Below are 17,996 nucleotides of genomic sequence, written 5' to 3'. Positions count from 1 at the left end.
TTGTGTATTAGACAGTGGCTTCACCTTGACAGAGCAGTTGTGTATTAGACAGTGGCTTCACCTTGACAGAGCAGTTGTGTATTAGACAGTGGCTTCACCTTGACAGAGCAGTTGTGTATTAGACAGTGGCTTCACCTTGACAAAGCAGTTGTGTATTAGACAGTGGCTTCACCTTGACAGAGCAGGTAGTCTACCACCACCCTCCATTTACATATTCAGATTGACTCTTAGAATACCTTCTTTATAGCTCAAGTGGCTCTGTAGTGTTTTGGGTTAAATGAATCCATCTTGCACCAACAGTTCTGAAAGAAGTGTGGAAGCAATGCAGAGACAAGTACTAAAAAATTGCTTTATTTCAAAACACATTTCCACCAGTACAAAACAAATGCTGACATTAAGCACAATCTATATCCATTCATTTTGTCAGAATTGGTATGTATTAGTTGTGCTTATCTCTACATCTGGGGTCATGTTCAGGAGGCACCAAAGAAATGTGACAATACAAGAAATTGGAAAAGATCCAAATTAGTCAGAAATGTGTCAGTGCTGCAGAATTGTTTTGCAGAGTTCTAGCTGGGGTCCAACAAAGCCGAATAGCACAACAAATAAAAAGTCAAAACAGCATGTCATGCTCCTTCACAAACATAATTGATAGAATAGCCAAAGCAGTTTGTGAAACAGTAACAATCCTACACTACGCAAGTAAATTTAAGCAGTTCAGGTCCTGCATCTCTTTACATGCGGATAACATACAAAATAGCATCTACTTTACATTTGGTTCTTTAAAAAAATGCTGGAGATTGCAACCGGTAGAACGTATTTGTAGGCAAAGATCTATTCAACCATTACTTTCCATATGTGCGAACTGCACTGTCCCTCAACCCAGCCAAAAGAATGCCAGTTCAAAGTGGTGATTCCCATGGGGGGTGATTCCCATGGGGGGTGATTCCCATGGGGGGTGATTCCCATGGGGGGTGATTCCCATGGGGGGTGATTCCCATGGGGGGTGATTCCCATGGGGGGTGATTCCCATGGGGGGTGATTCCCATGGGGGGTCTGGCATAAGGGCCTCATCAGGGAAACGGACACGAGCATGAAGTACAAACACAATAACACACTGCTAAAAGGCCATTATCTTTAACAGTATGACATGATGTATCTGAAGAGTAGGATGACAGCGGCTCAGATGCCTAGTCTTGCAGGAGAGAGGAGGACTGGTGAGGTCGAACACAGAACAGCCAATAAGGGCTGCATGACATGAGACATTTACAAGCACTAAAAGAAAATGGATCTTGGTTCAGTGCTTTAGGTTCATTTCGCCAATCCAATTTTCTTTGCTTCGGTCTCATAGATCAACAACCTCCACATCTTCACAATGAAGACCTCAGCTTCTTCATCAAGCACCTGTAGGTGGAAAAATCACATCTGAATTGGGGTTGCCATGGTGTCTCTGTCATTATCATTCTTGTTATCACAACCAAATATCCAGTGTCATGTATTTACTTTGGAATGTGTGTACAGTTGCAACAGAGATACTCACCATAGCAACATCGTCCAAGATACCCTGTGGTGTGCCGTGAGCCATCACCTAAGGAAGGAGAGGTCCACACATCAGACACACTCATTCTGAACACAAACAAGTTTGTTTGTTTTCTTTCTTTTTTTACTCTCCATGTCTATTCTGTGTGAGTACATTGAGAGCACAGTGTAAACTGAAGCCAAATTCCTTGTGTGTACATACTTGGTCAATAAAATCTGATCCTCGGAATGTCCACATGTAGACATGTGCACCAAGTTTCAAGATTAAAACACTCATCTCATTTGAACTTATTTCCAATTGCTCACTGTGTGAAGGTACCTTGGAACAGACAAAGTCTACTAAGGTTGCCTCCTCCTCTCCGATGTACTCTATGATCTTCTTATTGATCCACGGCCGGATACGTCGCTCCATTAGGTTCTGAAAGACAGCACATCCACAACGTTGAAATACCATTCATCACATCATTTCACGAGGGTTTCATTAACAGCCCAAAAACTAGGGTAATCGAAGCAAACGAACATGCAGTACATTTATAGACGCAGCTAACATTGGCATGTCGCTAAAGGGTTTTCCAGCCTTTTAGAAACACCACAGAAGTCAACACTGTTGTTGTCATCCCACACCCTCCATCATTCCATCCTCTCACCGTGTCCACCATGGACCAGTCCAGGGTGTAGGAGAACAGCTCAGGCTTGCCGGTGGGGATCTTCTCGATCAGGCTCTTGATGTGCCTGCGTTTCTCCTCTGTGTCGACGCCCTTGATGTTGGCCAGGCCGGCTCCGTCCACGCCCAGGCTCTTGTCGTCGTCGTCGTAGTTCAGGGGCACCAGCTTCCTCCGGCGCGGCTGCTCGTCAGCCTCCTCCTCGCCAAACTTGTTGAAGACGCTGTCGGCCGCCAGCCTCTTCCTCTTGGCAGCGTGGGGCTGGCTGGGGCTGGCCGTGGAGCCTGCAAGACGGAGGGGGGGCGCTTTAGCTGGCACGTCAAACAGTGAATTTATAGTCATACATTGTGTCAAGGCTGTTTGAGGGGACAAAACCAAGTTTGTGTGTGTGTTTGTATGAGAAGGAGTTGTGTGTTGAAATCCAGATGAAACCAAACGTGCCTAGTTTGAGGCTGAGGCCGATCTTGGGGCGGATCTCCTCCAGGGGGGGGGCTTCTGAGGGCGAGTTCTCGTGGGGGATGATGATGCCGCATGGCGACTCGTCCCCGGGGGAGTTTGGCGTCACGTTCTCACTGGCTGACGAGACGGAGGGGGCCGCCGTGATCGGGCGCAGCGTCGGCTTGAGGCGGGGCTTGGCTTCCGGACGACTGGCCCCGTCCAAGCTCTCCTCCTCCGCATCATTTTCGGAGGGGGCTTGGCGAGCGTGTGCCTCACCGCGGTCTCTCTTGCGGTCGCGGTCTCCTCTCCTCTCGCGGTCCTCCCTGGGGAGCTTCGGTCTCTCTCTTTCCACCTCGGGCTCTGGCTTCACCAGGGCTCTGCTCAAACGCTCCGCCTCCTCCTCCATCTGGACCACACACACACACACACGCGATGAGACCAGGGCAGTAGGACGTACTGGAAACACGATGTTGAAACACGATGAGAAACCATGAGCAAACGACCTTCAGACACCACCCCCCCAACACACACCCTGCGTAGCTCGGCGTCGGGGTCAGGGTGTCCCTCGGCCAGCAGCCTCTGCCTGATCTCCTCCAGCTCTTCCTTCTCTCTCTTTCTGTCCCGCTCGTCCATCTCAATCTCCTTTTCTCGGTCTCGCAGGCGCTTCTGCAGCGCGCTTCCCCTAGGGGTCACACAAGGAACTTCTCAGACAACCTTCACAGACCAGCAACTGGCTCGAACAAATGGTAAAGTTTGCTTCTTATCCTCTTTAAACAGAGCCAGTTTTTTTGTGGGCTGTTGTGAACCGTCACCTGTAATATTTGAGGTCGTCCCTGTCATCATCGTAGTCCTCCAGGAACTCTTTCAGCCGTTTGCCTTCTTTAGCCTGGTGGGAGAGGTCAAGCACAAGCACGTCACACACGGCTGAGAGGGATAGAGAGCAGGACAGGGAGAGGGCTGTGAGGAGAGCTGCACACGCTCCTACCATCTCTCGCCTGCGTTCTTCTTCTCTTTCAGAGTCCTTGGAGTAGTCCCTGGCCTTCTTCCTCTCTCTGATCTCCCAGTTCTTCAGGCGCTTAGAAAGCAGAAGCACAGTGACAGGATGTCAGGGACAGACACAGTCAAGGAACACTGCATTTCTACCACACTGATCCAAACAAGCCAAAACAAACAGCCTCAGTTCTTCATTATTAAGTCTTGAATTGGTGTGTCCACCAATGTGTATGTGTACAGTGCTGGAAATCTAGAACAATTATATGCTTGGAGCATATATCCCAAGACTATAATACTATATTAAATTATGTGTTAAATAATTTGACTTTTTGGTTCATGACTCAAGACTCCCAATTAAGTTCAGCATTGGGAGAAGTTATATGTATTTTCTTTACTATGAAAAAAGTATTTTGTAAAACAGACTAGTTGTAACTAGTTGTCTTGTCAAAAAAAAATTATAATAATACACTGAGTTACGAAACTACTTCCGGTTTCTATCCGAAACAAGATGGGGTTTTTTGTTTTGTTTTTTACTTATCAGCTACAGTACAATTCACACTGTAGGGCACATTTCTTTAAATGAAACATTTGTAATTAGTCAACTTTGTTATGTCTTTTGGCAATTTACAGCCAACTGCCAAAGATGACACAACATTGGGAAATTCTTTGCCTCTGCCCTGTTTGATTCTGAGGGGCAACCTCTTAATGTTGAGGCAATTTCAGTTGTGTGTTCTTCAGACACATACCTCTTGGTAGGCTGCCTCCTTGTCTCTGAGCCTTCTCTCCAATCTCCTGCGTTCATACACCTCCTCCTCATCCTCCTCCCGCTCCCTCTTCTTCTCCTTGTCTCGGCTCTTGTCTCGGCTCTTCTCTCTGTGGACAACACTGTGCATTGGTCTCCTCGTCCAACTCTAGACTGTGCTCCTTCTGAAGCTGCTCTGCTGGCCTTACCTGGACCTGCTGCGGTCTGCGCTCCTCTCAGGGCTCCTCTCCCTTTCCCACTCTCTCTCCCGGGGAGGCCTCTCCTTCGGCCTTCGCTCTCTTTCCCGGTCGCGGTCCACGTCGCGCTCTTTCTCGCGCTCCTTCTCTCGCTCCCGGTCCCTGCGCTCCCGCTCCCGCTCCCTCTCCTTCTCCCGCTCCCTCCTCTCCCGCTCAAACTCCTGCCGCTCCTTCTCCTTCTTGTCCTTCTCCTCCTCGAGTTTCTGCAGAGAGAACACAGGATGTTCAGAGGTTGCTTCCAGGGCGGACGTGCTCTGCTCAGGAGCACACAGTAGAAGTAGTTTCCAGCCTCCGGAGGTACAAACACTAGCACATCTATACTGAAGTGCGTAGCTGGATAGTGGATAGGTTACCTGCAGTCTAAAAATAAAAACAGAAGAGCAAAACAAGGTGACGCTATGTATGATGACATAAGTAGCTTGATCAATCACGGATCAATGGCCATAAGGTGGAGTGCTTGATTTGCATGATTCTAAAGCGTCAAGCTGGGGAACTGGAAGGCACCGTTACAGAGGCACTGGAAACCACTTTGTCATAATCACAGACATCTGACGGCATGTCAAACATCAGGCATTCAAAACCAGAAAAAAGGCATCATAAAAGAAGGCTTTTTTCCCATCCTCCTTTACAAGTAAGAGAAACAAAGGTCCATCCTTGTTGAACTAGTTGGATGTGACTTACAGGTGTCGGAGCTAGGGTTTCAGTCGCTGCCCCTAGAGCCCTACAAAGTTACGCCTGGGAGGGAAAGCAGGTGAAACGGTTCACAGGGGAAAATGTTACGGATGTCCGTCTTACTCAAGCACAGTCAAACACAACCCTGTCCTCTACAACCTTGATTCAACATCCTAAAAACTGAGAAGTTGGGAAACATTCAAGAGCTTTTTCCTTTTTTTACATTTCTGTACAGTTAAATGATTAATTTGAGAAGCTTTCTTACCCCTGCAGTGGTCTTCAGTGATCCATGTTGTCGCCACACAACTGTCTCATGACACTATACCCAATGGCTCTTCTTGCTCAATTTTGAGTTACGTTTACATGACAAATGGGTCATTTAGCACTGATGCAGCGAGGCTCATTTTCATCTTCATGTTTTGTGAGGAGCAAACATAAGTCTATGAGCACACAGAGGCCGTGGCCTTTACTACTGTGGTGTTGCTAGTCCAAATGGACTGCAAAAGATGCCGAAGTGCCATGGGTTTAGTGTCACTGTTTACAATCAGCTATCAAGAACAAACAAGGAGGACTTGCAGGGATAGAACAAGGAGAGGTATGACCTGGACAGGAAAGAGGGGAGGGATATGGACATCTACTGTCTCCTGTTCCTAATGGAGCAATGTGCTTGCCTGATGTGGCTGAGTTGAGTATCTGTAATTCAGTCTAAACTTACCCTTCTGAGGTTTTCCACTGATAAAAGTATTGCACTAACATGGTGTTTAGAAATAAGCTTGTTATTTTTATACTGACATATATATTTTTTTATCCCTTCAACAACATGCTGAGCACGGACAAGAGGGTGGGAGAATGGAAAAAAGAAAGATGAAGGTATAACATACAGAACGGGAGGGCTGGACACACTAAACAAGACTGTAAGCAAGAGGTAGGTAGCAGGGAAGACAGCAACAAACCAAGCCTGACAGAGGAAGAGCACACATCTTGGGGAGTAACTTACCTTGTTAGTCTTCAGGTCACTTGTGTCTGCTGTGAAAAGGCACCCCCCCCTCCTGGTACAACATACAGTGAGCTACAGTCCAAATCCCTGCTGTGGTTATTCACTGACTCAGTGCTTAGACACACACACACACATACAATTAAACATCAACATTGTTTACAGAGGACTTGCACAAGTTCACTAGGCTCTCAGGATTCAACATAATCAATCCCCATGTTCAGTGCCTGCACTGAAACATTGGCTGGTGTGTTGGCTGGGTGCAGAAAGATGGCCCTACGTTCCCAGCCGCTGTGTGCCTGTGGGCCTGTACAGTTGCCCCTGTGCAAGTCCTCAAGAGGGGGGTGCCCAGTATATGTACAAAGTAAATGGAAGCTCATACTTACATCCTATCCTCGCAACTTTTTCCCAAAGTTCTGAGATTCATCTTGCTTTAGTCACCATATGATCTCTATCATAATGGTTGGGTTTAATGAATAGATTAGGTTTGAGGTAACTGTACATCGTCTCCATGCATTTTTGTGTGTGACGAATGAGTTCTGGATCTATATGATCGCATCTAGATTTAGGTCATTCATTGACCTGAAATTGAACTATAAAATCCATCACATAAGTCAAATTAAGGTTGAAAAAGGTGACATTGTTATAATTTGGGTTACTTGTTTTGGAACAGATCTTGAAATTATGACGTACAGATCAAGATATTTCCCAATTAAATGTTCTGAGCTCTCCAGTAAGTCCAATTTGGAGCACAGTATGCATATTTATGGATAGTGGAACACAAATATCTGGTGTTAATGTCCATTACCACTACATGTATAAACTGAAATGAAGTGAACTACATATGTGCAGCTTCTCTTCAAACCCTGCAATGTGAGCGTGAGATTAATTAGATACTGTACCTTGTGTGTGTCACGGAATTTACTGATCTCTCTGGAAATCAGGTCTCTCTTGTCTTCCTCCATGTCAATTGCATTGATATCCTCCTAAAAAGAAAAACAATTGTATTTTGGATATTGAAGTGTGCCAAATACCACACGGTCAATACATTAAGCGAAAAACCTTTTTTTATAAAATTTTTTGAGTGAACGAAATAGGAAAGGTGGTTTTCGATTACCTCTCCTTTTTTCTCTTTCTTTTTCTTGCGCCGATGAGAGTCATCGTCCAGTGATGCAGCATTGAGCTCACTGGCAAACTCGCAAATCAGCCCATCAATGGCACCCTTGACAATCTGGTCCCGCTTCTTAATATCTTCATCCAGCTCCTCCTCTTCCTCATTGCCTCCATCTTCAACCTTTTCCTTTTTTTTCCACAAAGCACAATAAAACAACCATCAGCTTCACTTCTCTGAACTAGAAGTTCATTTATATCTGCGCTCCACAACCCACCCCATTAGTGCTCTTCTTCTTGGCCTTCCAATCGTCCAGCTGAGCCTTGGTCTTGGCGTCCACCTTCACCAGCAGCTTCTTCTCCCCGATCTGTAGCTCGTGAAGCAACCGCAACGCTCGCAGAGTGGATTCTGGCTCCTTGTACTCGCAAAACCCAAATGCTTAGAGCACAGACAGAAAGAATGCCAATTCAGCAAAATACTGATTTATCTTTGCAGCTTAAAAACATGAACTTGTAGTAATGTGTGGTGGATGTTTTTTTTTGTTTTTTTTTACCTTGAAGTTTTCCAGAGGCTCCTTGGACTCTCTTCCAGCTAAGAACGAGGCCACATTTCTAGGATGGTAAATGTAGTTTAAGTGTACTGCTTGGAGTGTGCATAAAGAAGACCCAACGGTTCGCACACGTTCCTCATCCTTACCGCCAGGAGTTGTCTAATCAGCATATCCGAGGCCTTCTCTGATATGTTCCCCACAAAGACGGTGGTGGTGGGGCCGTTGCTCTCCACACTCTCCTTGGCTCGCAATGGGGGGGCCTCCTTCCTGGGCACAGGTGGCTTACTGACCACTGACACTGAGGTTGGCACCAGGACAGCGGGTGCAGGAGTCATGATGCCCATGTGCAATGGGATCATAGGGGCTCCTGGACAAGGGCAAATAGGGAAACGTTTCACGGATAGTTGGATACAGATCTGATCTGTTTTATTGTCAATGTAGTAGCTAAGCAACGATGACTTGAGACTGATATCTCACCGGAAGGGTAACCAAATTGGGGGGGAGGAATTCCAGGTGGTAGTAGGGGTCGATTCAGGTGAGGAGGAAACGACATCTTGACAGTATCAACCACCTGGGGGAGGCACGAGATTCGAGCAGACTTGTGATTAATATACATATTAGTTACCATAAATAGTGTTCCCCTTGTCTCTACGTAGCAAATATACCTATGGGCAAAAACTAGTCAGCTGATGATACGTTTGCTGACCACCTTGACATCCTGCGGCCCATTATGAAAATGGGTTAATAGCTATAAAGAAATGTGTTAAAATATATTTAATAAACCAAGATTTAGTAATCCTGTATTAATTGAATGGCTGGCTAAAGCTAGCTAACTATCAGATATAGACTAAACTTTTGTGGCTGTATATTGTAGAAATCATGGAAAGTTACAGTACTAGCTAGCCTTTGCTAACGCGGCTGATATAAAAAAAATTTTTTAAAAAAACTGTGGCTAACGTTAGCTAGCATATGCTGGCTTGTAGCTGGGCAATATTTTAGGCTAACGTTAGGCTAACGTTAAGTGCTAATTCAACGTGAATTGCGCAAATTCGCACTAGCTAGAAGTGCATATATCGTCGATAGCTAGCTAAATAAACTCGCTAGGTACAAAGTTACTTACCCGGCCAAGTAGTCAGCTAAAGCCCGTTTTGAGATATCCTTTAGTTTGAAGCTACTATAGTAGCTATCTCAGCAAGCCAACATTGGGATACGCGTTAGTTGATGGTTTCCTCAAATACCTTACTTAGGCTAGCTACTAGCTAGCATAGCTGATTATGATGACCGTCAGACAAGATTCGCATTGCATCATGGGCCCGGTACTGTAGTCCTGTAGAGCCAAACGTTTCTGTTTCGAGAGCAGTGTGATTCATTTTTAAAGTAGCCTACACACACGTATAATGTGTGTAATATCATAAATAAAAGTAATTATGACACCAAGTATCTTGTCCATCGATCTATTTTTGAAAAGTAAAGCACATTTGTAATTACTCCCAGCCCCATTACAGTTTTAGAAACATTTTCTAAAACGTGTAGAATCGGGACGGACTGTTTTCAAAAGTGAAATGTGGAAATACAGTCCATCCCGATTCTACTAGTAGGCTAAATCAAAGTAGTACTAGTTAATTAAGATGTGACTGTGCACTACCAGCCCTGTAACTATACGCTTGTCAACAGGCGCATGTAGAGAGTTTACATTGATCATACAGGATCATCATCGGATTTGACAGGAGAGGACAAAAACCAATAGTTGGGGAGCATTGCTGCACATTCGTGAAAATATAGAAAAACGTAATCGTAAACAATAAGCATTAAACGCATTCAATGAAACTCTCACATTCTGCATTTGTTATTTTATTGTCATGGCTATGCCAAATATCATTGCTGTTGAGACATTCGTGCAAATAAAGAAAAGGGTAATCCTAAACAATAAGCATTAAACGCATTCAATGAAACTCTCACATTCTGCATTTGTTTGTTTTATTGTCTAGGCTATGCCAGATATCACCGAATTTAACTCGCTACACTTTATTGTCTGAAGGGTAACGGGTTACCATAGTATTTAAAGCGACTCCTGCACCTAACGACAGCTGTAACGCGAGGACTGCGTTTGACATTCACGTGACGTCACTTTTTAGGCGGGTTTTTCATGGAAAGTGCTGGAAGAAACAAATCGCGACTGCTTTGCTATGAAATATTCTTCCGTGACATTAAAAAGATCCATTAATGATACTTGTTTAAATACGAAAAACAAACGATAATAGCGCAGCGAGACTTATCAAGACTTCTGCAAGTGTTATATTGAATTAAATACTTGATATTTACTTCAGTTCTCGTGGGTCAATTCTGATGTTGTTTTAAAGGTTATAGTATTAAAATGAATTGAAACCAACCGTCACATGGATACAGACATGCCTTTGCTATCAATGTGAAGTCATCATAATTGACGCATGCTTTTTCTTAAAATTTGTCATGTCAGAAGAAGAATTCATAGGCTAATCTAATTGTCCATCCTTTTAAGTGCCGTTAAATTGAAAATGGGACTGGTGGTGTTTAAAAAAGTGTCACTTGCATCTTCTAAACTTTTGCAAGACACAACCCAATGACGTCCTTTATACAACTGTAAAATGTAGTTCAGCAGCGTGAATATGATTGCTACATCCCATTATAAAACGAGTTTTCCAACAAAGCATATGGTCGCGTTCCAATACCTATACCTATACCCTTTCCCTCGCGTAATTCTAAATAATCGTAGACTAATATACTAATTTAAGATTTATATTATGTGCCACATTGATAAAATGTGATGGTAGACATACAGATAGATTAATACAGCTAATCCGATGATGGGATGTAGGCTACCTCTAAGTGTCTAAAGGTGAGGAGGCAAGGAGCTTGTCCATGTTTCTGGACTGGACCATCATCAGGAGGTCTGACTGGCGGATGGATACACCCGCACATTCAAACAGGGAGGGTATAAAGATATCGGTCTTTTAACAGGAAATCCCTTTCTATTTTCCTGCGTCAGAGAGCAGTGGGGACTTCATTTATTGGCAGCATTTTATTCAAGATAAGTCAACGGAACAAAGAAGGTATGCTTAATGGGCATCGGACCAATCCCAACCAGAACAATAATGCTCGAAAAATGTTTAACGTTTGTATTAATTAGCATGTTCTATCAACAACACCACTGCCTTGAATCACCACCTCGCTCGGTTTTTATTAAACAATAAGGTCGCAACATACTGTAATTTGAATTAAATACATTTGATATCTTGGTACTGTAGCTTTTAGTTGCTAAGTTGGATGTGCGATCAGTGTTTTATAGACAAAGTTACTTGATATTTTATTCGTTTTAGATGGCTAACGCACTAAAAGCGGTCAATCATGCGGCAATATGTGGCTAGCTAGACTAACCTAGTAGGCTACAGTACAGCAGCAATAGTAGGTAGTTGGGTTAAACCTGTAGGCCAACAAAAACGGATAGCTAGCTGTCGTTTTGCGAATATATGGCTATTTAGTGATTTTATAACATTTGCAATGTGTGTGTCACATCAACCAACGTTTTCCACCACTGCACTGGCCGTGATGGACGTAGTAGTTAGCTAGCGAATGACACTGCTAGACGGTTGAGCTAGCTCGCAAGCCAGGGCCTCGCGAGTCCATCTTTTGACTTTAGCAGGTTGACGGTGGAGACTGCGGTGCCTTATTTAGGAAGTCAATGACTTCAACGTATTGCTGCTAACCAAGGTTACAGGAGGCACAAATAACCATGTTGTAAATAAATTGGTACTGTCAAACAGTTTGACCGCAAGTGCTGCCTACTGTGTAGGCTACACACGTGCTAGCGCCATCCATTGTCTGCATCATGGTGTCGCCATGTTGTTCGACCATTCCGTATTACACTTCCTGTAGTTAAACGTTAACCATGTTCGAGGAAAAAAATTGTGGTAAAGGCAGTGATGTCTCCCATAAAATGTAATTACATTAGTTGTGTGTAGTTTTAAACAAGTCTTTTATTTATTTTGTCACCAGATGCCTGAAGAAATGCGCCAAGAGGAGGAGGCTGAGACCTTTGCCTTCCAGGCAGAGATTGCTCAGCTCATGTCCCTGATCATCAACACTTTCTATTCTAACAAGGAGATTTTCCTCAGGGAGTTGATTTCTAACGCCTCTGATGTAAGTGGGACTAAATGTGTAGTTAAATGCCTACTACATGTGTCCTTAATGAAACACACACACTGACTTTTTGAAATGTTTCATTATTTAGGCTTTGGACAAAATCCGCTACGAAAGTCTGACCGACCCTACTAAACTGGACAGTGGCAAGGATTTAAAGATTGAAATCATTCCAAATGTGGCCGAACGCACCTTGACTCTTACCGACACTGGAATTGGCATGACCAAAGCTGATTTGATCAACAACCTGGGTACTATTGCCAAATCTGGCACAAAGGCCTTCATGGAGGCCCTGCAGGTATGTTGCTCAAGGACAGCCTTTTATGCCACTATTAAACTGCTCATTAAGGTAATGTAATCAAGACCAATGCATGACCACCCCTCTTGTGTGGACAGGCTGGAGCTGACATCTCCATGATTGGGCAGTTTGGAGTGGGTTTCTACTCTGCCTACCTGGTGGCTGAGAGGGTGACTGTCATCACCAAGCACAATGATGATGAGCAGTATGCCTGGGAGTCTTCTGCTGGAGGCTCCTTCACAGTCAAGGTTGATACTGGTATGTTAACTTTGATGTAGATTAGGTTGGTCTAGTGGCTGTACAGGGTCTCCAATAATGCTGTTCATTCGCAGGGGAGCCAATTGGCCGTGGAACCAGGGTCATTCTGCACCTTAAGGATGACCAGACAGAGTACGTAGAGGAGAAGAGGGTCAAGGAGGTGGTGAAAAAGCACTCTCAGTTCATTGGGTACCCAATCACCCTCTTTGTAAGTATTGCTGTGATGCAGTTATAGTTGAAATAACTGGATGGAAAGTTAACTTAATGGTATCCATAAACTGACTGCTACCTTGTGTATCTTCAGGTTGAGAAGGAAAGGGATAAGGAAATCAGCGACGATGAAGCTGAGGAAGAGAAGGAGGAGAAGGCTGAAAAGGAGGAGAAGGAAGAGGCAGAGGACAAGCCCAAGATTGAGGACGTAGGCTCGGACGACGAGGAAGACTCCAAGGACAAGGACAAGAAGAAGAAAAAGAAGATCAAGGAGAAGTACATCGACCAGGAGGAACTGAACAAGACCAAGCCCATCTGGACCAGGAACCCTGACGACATCACCACTGAGGAGTATGGAGAGTTCTACAAAAGCCTGACCAACGACTGGGAGGACCACCTGGCCGTCAAGGTAAGCTCGCCGAACGGGGGAGAGGAGGCAAAACCGTGCTTTGAAGCTTCCATTCCAAAATCCAAATTTGCATTATTAGAATTTAAAAATGTAGTTAAATTGGTTGTAACGTTGGGTCACAGCAGGCACATACTATGCAGTGGGCTAATTGACGAGCATTTTGTGAAGAAATTAAAACAGGTCGAACCATAATGATTATTTGCACTCACACAATGCGCTCAAATGTATTGAGGTCAGTCACAATTTCGGGAGTATATGCAGCCAAAATGGTTGCCATTTCAAGCCCTGAACCCAGTACATGTATGGAAGTCTTATGGTTTCCTATGTGCCTAGTGTGTACTAGTCTGGTAAATGCAGCACTAATTCTGACCCCCTCCCCACAGCACTTCTCAGTGGAGGGCCAGCTGGAGTTCAGGGCCCTGCTGTTCATCCCCCGCCGCGCTCCCTTCGACCTGTTTGAGAACAAGAAGAAGAAGAACAACATCAAGCTGTACGTCAGGAGGGTCTTCATCATGGACAGCTGTGAGGAGCTCATCCCCGAGTATCTGAGTAAGTCTGCCCTGCCTTCCCCACTGTCCCTCTGTCTCAATGTCAAGTTGCTGGTGCCCTGAACAAAGTCTTGTGTCTGTACAGACTTTGTGCGTGGCGTTGTGGACTCTGAAGACCTGCCCCTCAACATCTCCAGAGAGATGCTCCAGCAGAGCAAGATCCTCAAGGTCATCTGCAAGAACATCGTCAAGAAGTGTCTGGAGCTGTTTGCCGAGCTGGCTGAGGACAAGGAGAACTACAAAAAGTTCTACGATGGCTTCTCAAAGAACCTGAAGGTAACCAGTTGTGAAACACAATCAAAAACGGAATTCCATTAGCCTTTCAGTGGTTATAATTCAAATTGTTCTCTTTTACAACTGCTGTCCTGGTGCTCTTCAGTGCATCACCCCGGACTGAACCGAAGTTCCTCAATTGGTAGATGTTGCTGTCCTGTGTAAAGCTTCATAGAACAGTGGCATTTGAACAGATGTGCCCTGTAGCCATAACCCCAGTGTGGTTTCAGTTTAGCATCCTTGCGATCCAAATGTGAAATATTTAGTACCAGTACCTAGTAATAGAGCTGAGATCCCCTTTAATAAGGAAATGTGTACTAGACTCTGAGAAATGATGGCACCTGTGTGTTATGACAAACAAGTGAATGTTGATGGGGGGGGGGGGGTGTCTGCAGCTGGGCATCCACGAGGACTCTCAGAACCGTAAGAAGCTGTCCGAACTGCTGCGCTACCACAGCTCCCAGTCTGGGGATGAGATGACCTCCCTCACAGAGTACCTCACCCGCATGAAGGACAACCAGAAGTCCATCTACTACATCACTGGTGGGTGATGGTTCTCATAGTTCGCCAACATCTTAGGGACTGTTTTGAATGGCTACATTCAGGCTGTGAAGTTAATTATCTTGATCTTCAAACTTCCTTTGTACTTTATTTATTTTCTTTAAAGGCGAGAGCAAAGACCAGGTGGCCAACTCTGCCTTTGTGGAGCGTGTGCGCAAGCGTGGCTTTGAGGTCCTGTACATGACGGAGCCCATTGATGAGTACTGCGTCCAGCAGCTGAAAGAGTTTGATGGCAAGACTCTAGTGTCTGTCACCAAGGAGGGCCTGGAGCTCCCTGAGGACGAGGAGGAGAAGAAGAAGATGGAGGAGGACAAGACCAAGTTTGAGAACCTCTGCAAGCTCATGAAGGAGATCCTGGATAAGAAAGTGGAGAAGGTGAATGATAATCCTTATGTTTCTGTTCTAGCTCCCGTGTCCTCTGGTTCTCCTTTTTGGGACTCGTTCAGCCTAGTCTGTCCCGTAGCAGTTGACTGCAATTCTTTTATTTTTGGTTGTGAACAGGTGACCCAGTTCATCCTAAGCAGAGGGTGAGTCCCTCCATGTAGCCTGAGGTGGTATCATCAGGTTGACTGCTGTGTGTTAGGGTGTTCTGGCTCGATGAATGCATAACAAAGTCTCGTTTCACAGCAAAAGACACCCCCAAGAAGCTAAAAGCTGTGTACATGGTGTTTTGTGATAACATTCTAACATTGATCATTTTACCCTTGTTTATTTTTCGTGTGTCATCGAGTGAAATCTAACAACTTTTGCAGCATGCCTTTTGACTGTATTGACTACATGGCTCCTGTGACTAACGGCTTCTGATCGGTCCTATAGGTGACCGTGTCCAACAGGCTGGTGTCCTCACCCTGCTGCATCGTGACCAGCACCTACGGCTGGACGGCCAATATGGAGAGGATCATGAAGGCCCAGGCTCTCAGGGACAACTCCACCATGGGCTACATGATGGCCAAGAAGCACCTGGAGATCAACCCAGACCACCCCATTGTGGAGACCCTGAGGCAGAAGGCCGACCTGGACAAGAACGACAAGGCAGTGAAGGACCTGGTCATCCTGCTGTTCGAGACCGCCCTGCTCTCCTCCGGCTTCTCCCTGGACGACCCCCAGACGCACTCCAACCGTATCTACAGGATGATCAAGCTTGGTCTGGGTAAGCAGGCTTGCGCTGAATAACTAGAACAGCAACCAATAAGGTCTGTTCATGTATGCTACTCATTAGGTGCCATCTGTGAACACGTCATCTGGATGTTGACTTGGCCTCTTCTGTTTAAAGGGATTGACGATGATGAAGTTCCCACCGAGGAGCCAGCCTCTGTTCCTGCCCCCGATGAGATCCCACCACTAGAGGGCGATGATGATGCGTCACGCATGGAGGAAGTGGACTAACCCACCTCAGCTCTACACCCCCCCCTTATAGCCTAACTTTTTCCAATTGAACATCTGTTTTATTTGCCCTTGAAAACCTGGTCAATGTCCTCATGGTAAAAATAAATAAGTAACTCATGTTGTCCAGTGGACCAGTGTTGCTCATCCAGAGCTTTAATCTGCGATAATTTAGAATGCGGTTCAATTTTGTTGTACAAGCTGTATGTAATAGTTAATGGTGGGAACACGTTTGAGAAAAGTACCCTGTTGCACTGAGTTTTAAATATTGGACTGGTAGATGTGTGGACATGGGGAATTGGAACATTCCATTAGACTGGAGGAAGAGGGGTCTGTTGCAACATGCACGATGCATGGAGAGTGACTGCAAGTTCCCTTCACCTGAATCCAGATGTCTGTATTCAGTCTTTTGTTTGCAAAAATTAAAAGATGTACCTTCAACATTATTGCTTGCTGTGTTTCAAACATTGTTGGGCTGAGCAGCCTGAACAAATACGCTGGGTCCTACAGATGACGTCACCTGCTGTTCACCTTATCTGTGTTGGTAAAACTGATCTGGGGACCTTAAGGCCTTCTTTCCAGAGCACTAAATTAATAGTAATATACACCTTGTTCCTTGGACTAAGGAAACATTTGTGTTAGTCAGACCATGATAGCATTGTCTTCATACACATTTTTTTTTTTGTATATTTAGTCACCTGATTAGTATCCTAGGGTAGAAAAGGATGTTCACAAGATCTTGGAACAAGTTGTGTGGGTGCCCACTTTGCAGACGGGTTGAGTCACAGCACCACAGGGTACTTTCCATGTCATTCACGTACTGGAGGTCCGCTTTTCATGGAACCCAGCATCTTATAAGAATTATAATTTAAATGTCAGCCAAGCAACGCCTTTAGAAATCCTATGAAACTAGCTAATTTATTTTACTCAAGAGTTCTGGTGGTCTTCACATGTATCCAAAGTGATATGCAGGAGGGTTCGAACCTGAGAGCAAATGCTCTACCATTAGGGGAAAAAAGTGCCTGTAGTTATACATTATACCCAGCTACTCAGTTTAAACTCACCTCAATAACCAAAACTGGTTCTGCAAACAGAGATCCTTCATTCAGGATTGAGCAACAAGGCTCTAAGATGTCTGGGAGTGAAATTGACTTGGGGTATTGGTAAGACAGACATTTAGATCAGGGAAGAGGTAGTAAATCAGAGAAAAGACAGGTTAAGAAAAACACCTGGTCTTTGCACCCCTGCAAAGATCACAAACACACTTGAATATTTTGTACCAGCTGAACCTTCTATTTGGTCATAATATCAATAGCTATTTGGTTTCCATGACGTTTATGTTCCCCAAGAATGAAAGTCACTGATAAAGAGTTACATACAGGCAGCTATACTGTGGTTTAGTTGCACAACCACTGACACTGTCAGTTTACACATGCTGACAACCTAATTACTACACAGGAAATTTGCCATGCGAAGGAGGGTGGGAAGGAAAGTTCAAACATTCTTATGAGAGAAAATAGCATAGCATACAACCTGTGGTACAGCCCACCAAGTCATGACCTTTCTGGTGAATGTAGGACATCATTGCAAACATCACACCCATTATATTAGTAGTCTGTTCCGATACAACAGTAAGCGTCCTGAGGAGTTAAGCCCTGACATCCTTCCAGTCAGAGTGAAAGCTCTTTGTGACTGGTCCCCCCCTCCCTCGACAGCCCTGTGCTCCCTGCTCTGCTCTCCCTCCTCTCTTGCATTACTAACAAGAGGAGAGGAGGAGTTGGCGTCAGCTAGCCAGACGGAGGGGTGAGAGGTGAGGGGAAGTACCCCAAGAGTATGTGAAATCTACACTTACACGCAATAGTCGGACACTCACATCCAGTTAGAACCTGGTGTTTGGGGGACAACACAATCCAGGGGCAGAA

General features: G+C 44.9%; 2 protein-coding genes across 4 annotated transcripts; one reads left to right on the top strand and one right to left on the bottom strand.

Annotated features, from left to right (window-relative positions):
* Window positions 1-330: 330 nt before the first annotated feature.
* On the bottom strand, window positions 331-9,272 carry rbm25b (RNA binding motif protein 25b). Of its 2 annotated transcripts, none has more exons than XM_062468399.1 (17): window positions 9,079-9,272; window positions 8,436-8,529; window positions 8,105-8,325; window positions 7,962-8,019; window positions 7,686-7,846; window positions 7,415-7,597; window positions 7,200-7,283; window positions 4,584-4,834; window positions 4,379-4,505; window positions 3,625-3,714; window positions 3,452-3,525; window positions 3,165-3,321; window positions 2,643-3,045; window positions 2,187-2,485; window positions 1,859-1,957; window positions 1,541-1,588; window positions 331-1,404 (listed from the first exon to the last, which is right to left on the bottom strand). In XM_062468399.1, exons 2-17 carry the CDS (start codon window positions 8,509-8,511, stop codon window positions 1,312-1,314), a joined length of 2,424 nt encoding a protein of 807 aa, XP_062324383.1. In that variant the 5' UTR covers window positions 8,512-8,529; window positions 9,079-9,272; the 3' UTR covers window positions 331-1,311. The 2 variants fall into 2 exon arrangements, with proteins under 2 accessions (XP_062324383.1, XP_062324385.1); XM_062468401.1 differs by having other exon boundaries at window positions 3,171-3,321.
* A 1,619-nt stretch (window positions 9,273-10,891) lies between these two features.
* Window positions 10,892-16,515, top strand: hsp90ab1 (heat shock protein 90, alpha (cytosolic), class B member 1). 2 transcript variants are annotated; one of them, XM_062468353.1, is made up of 12 exons: window positions 10,892-11,047; window positions 11,991-12,134; window positions 12,226-12,432; window positions 12,531-12,690; window positions 12,765-12,898; window positions 12,995-13,309; window positions 13,693-13,858; window positions 13,943-14,133; window positions 14,526-14,673; window positions 14,798-15,066; window positions 15,508-15,841; window positions 15,965-16,515. In XM_062468353.1, exons 2-12 carry the CDS (start codon window positions 11,991-11,993, stop codon window positions 16,075-16,077), a joined length of 2,181 nt encoding a protein of 726 aa, XP_062324337.1. In that variant the 5' UTR covers window positions 10,892-11,047; the 3' UTR covers window positions 16,078-16,515. The 2 variants fall into 2 exon arrangements, with proteins under 2 accessions (XP_062324337.1, XP_062324338.1); XM_062468354.1 differs by lacking the exons at window positions 15,508-15,841; window positions 15,965-16,515 and adding an exon at window positions 15,193-15,330.
* Window positions 16,516-17,996: the final 1,481 nt, after the last annotated feature.

This window comes from Osmerus eperlanus, chromosome 8 (genome assembly GCF_963692335.1).
Source record: "Osmerus eperlanus chromosome 8, fOsmEpe2.1, whole genome shotgun sequence".
Classification (NCBI taxonomy): domain Eukaryota; kingdom Metazoa; phylum Chordata; class Actinopteri; order Osmeriformes; family Osmeridae; genus Osmerus; species Osmerus eperlanus.
This window is presented reverse-complemented; position numbering and strand designations above follow the sequence as displayed.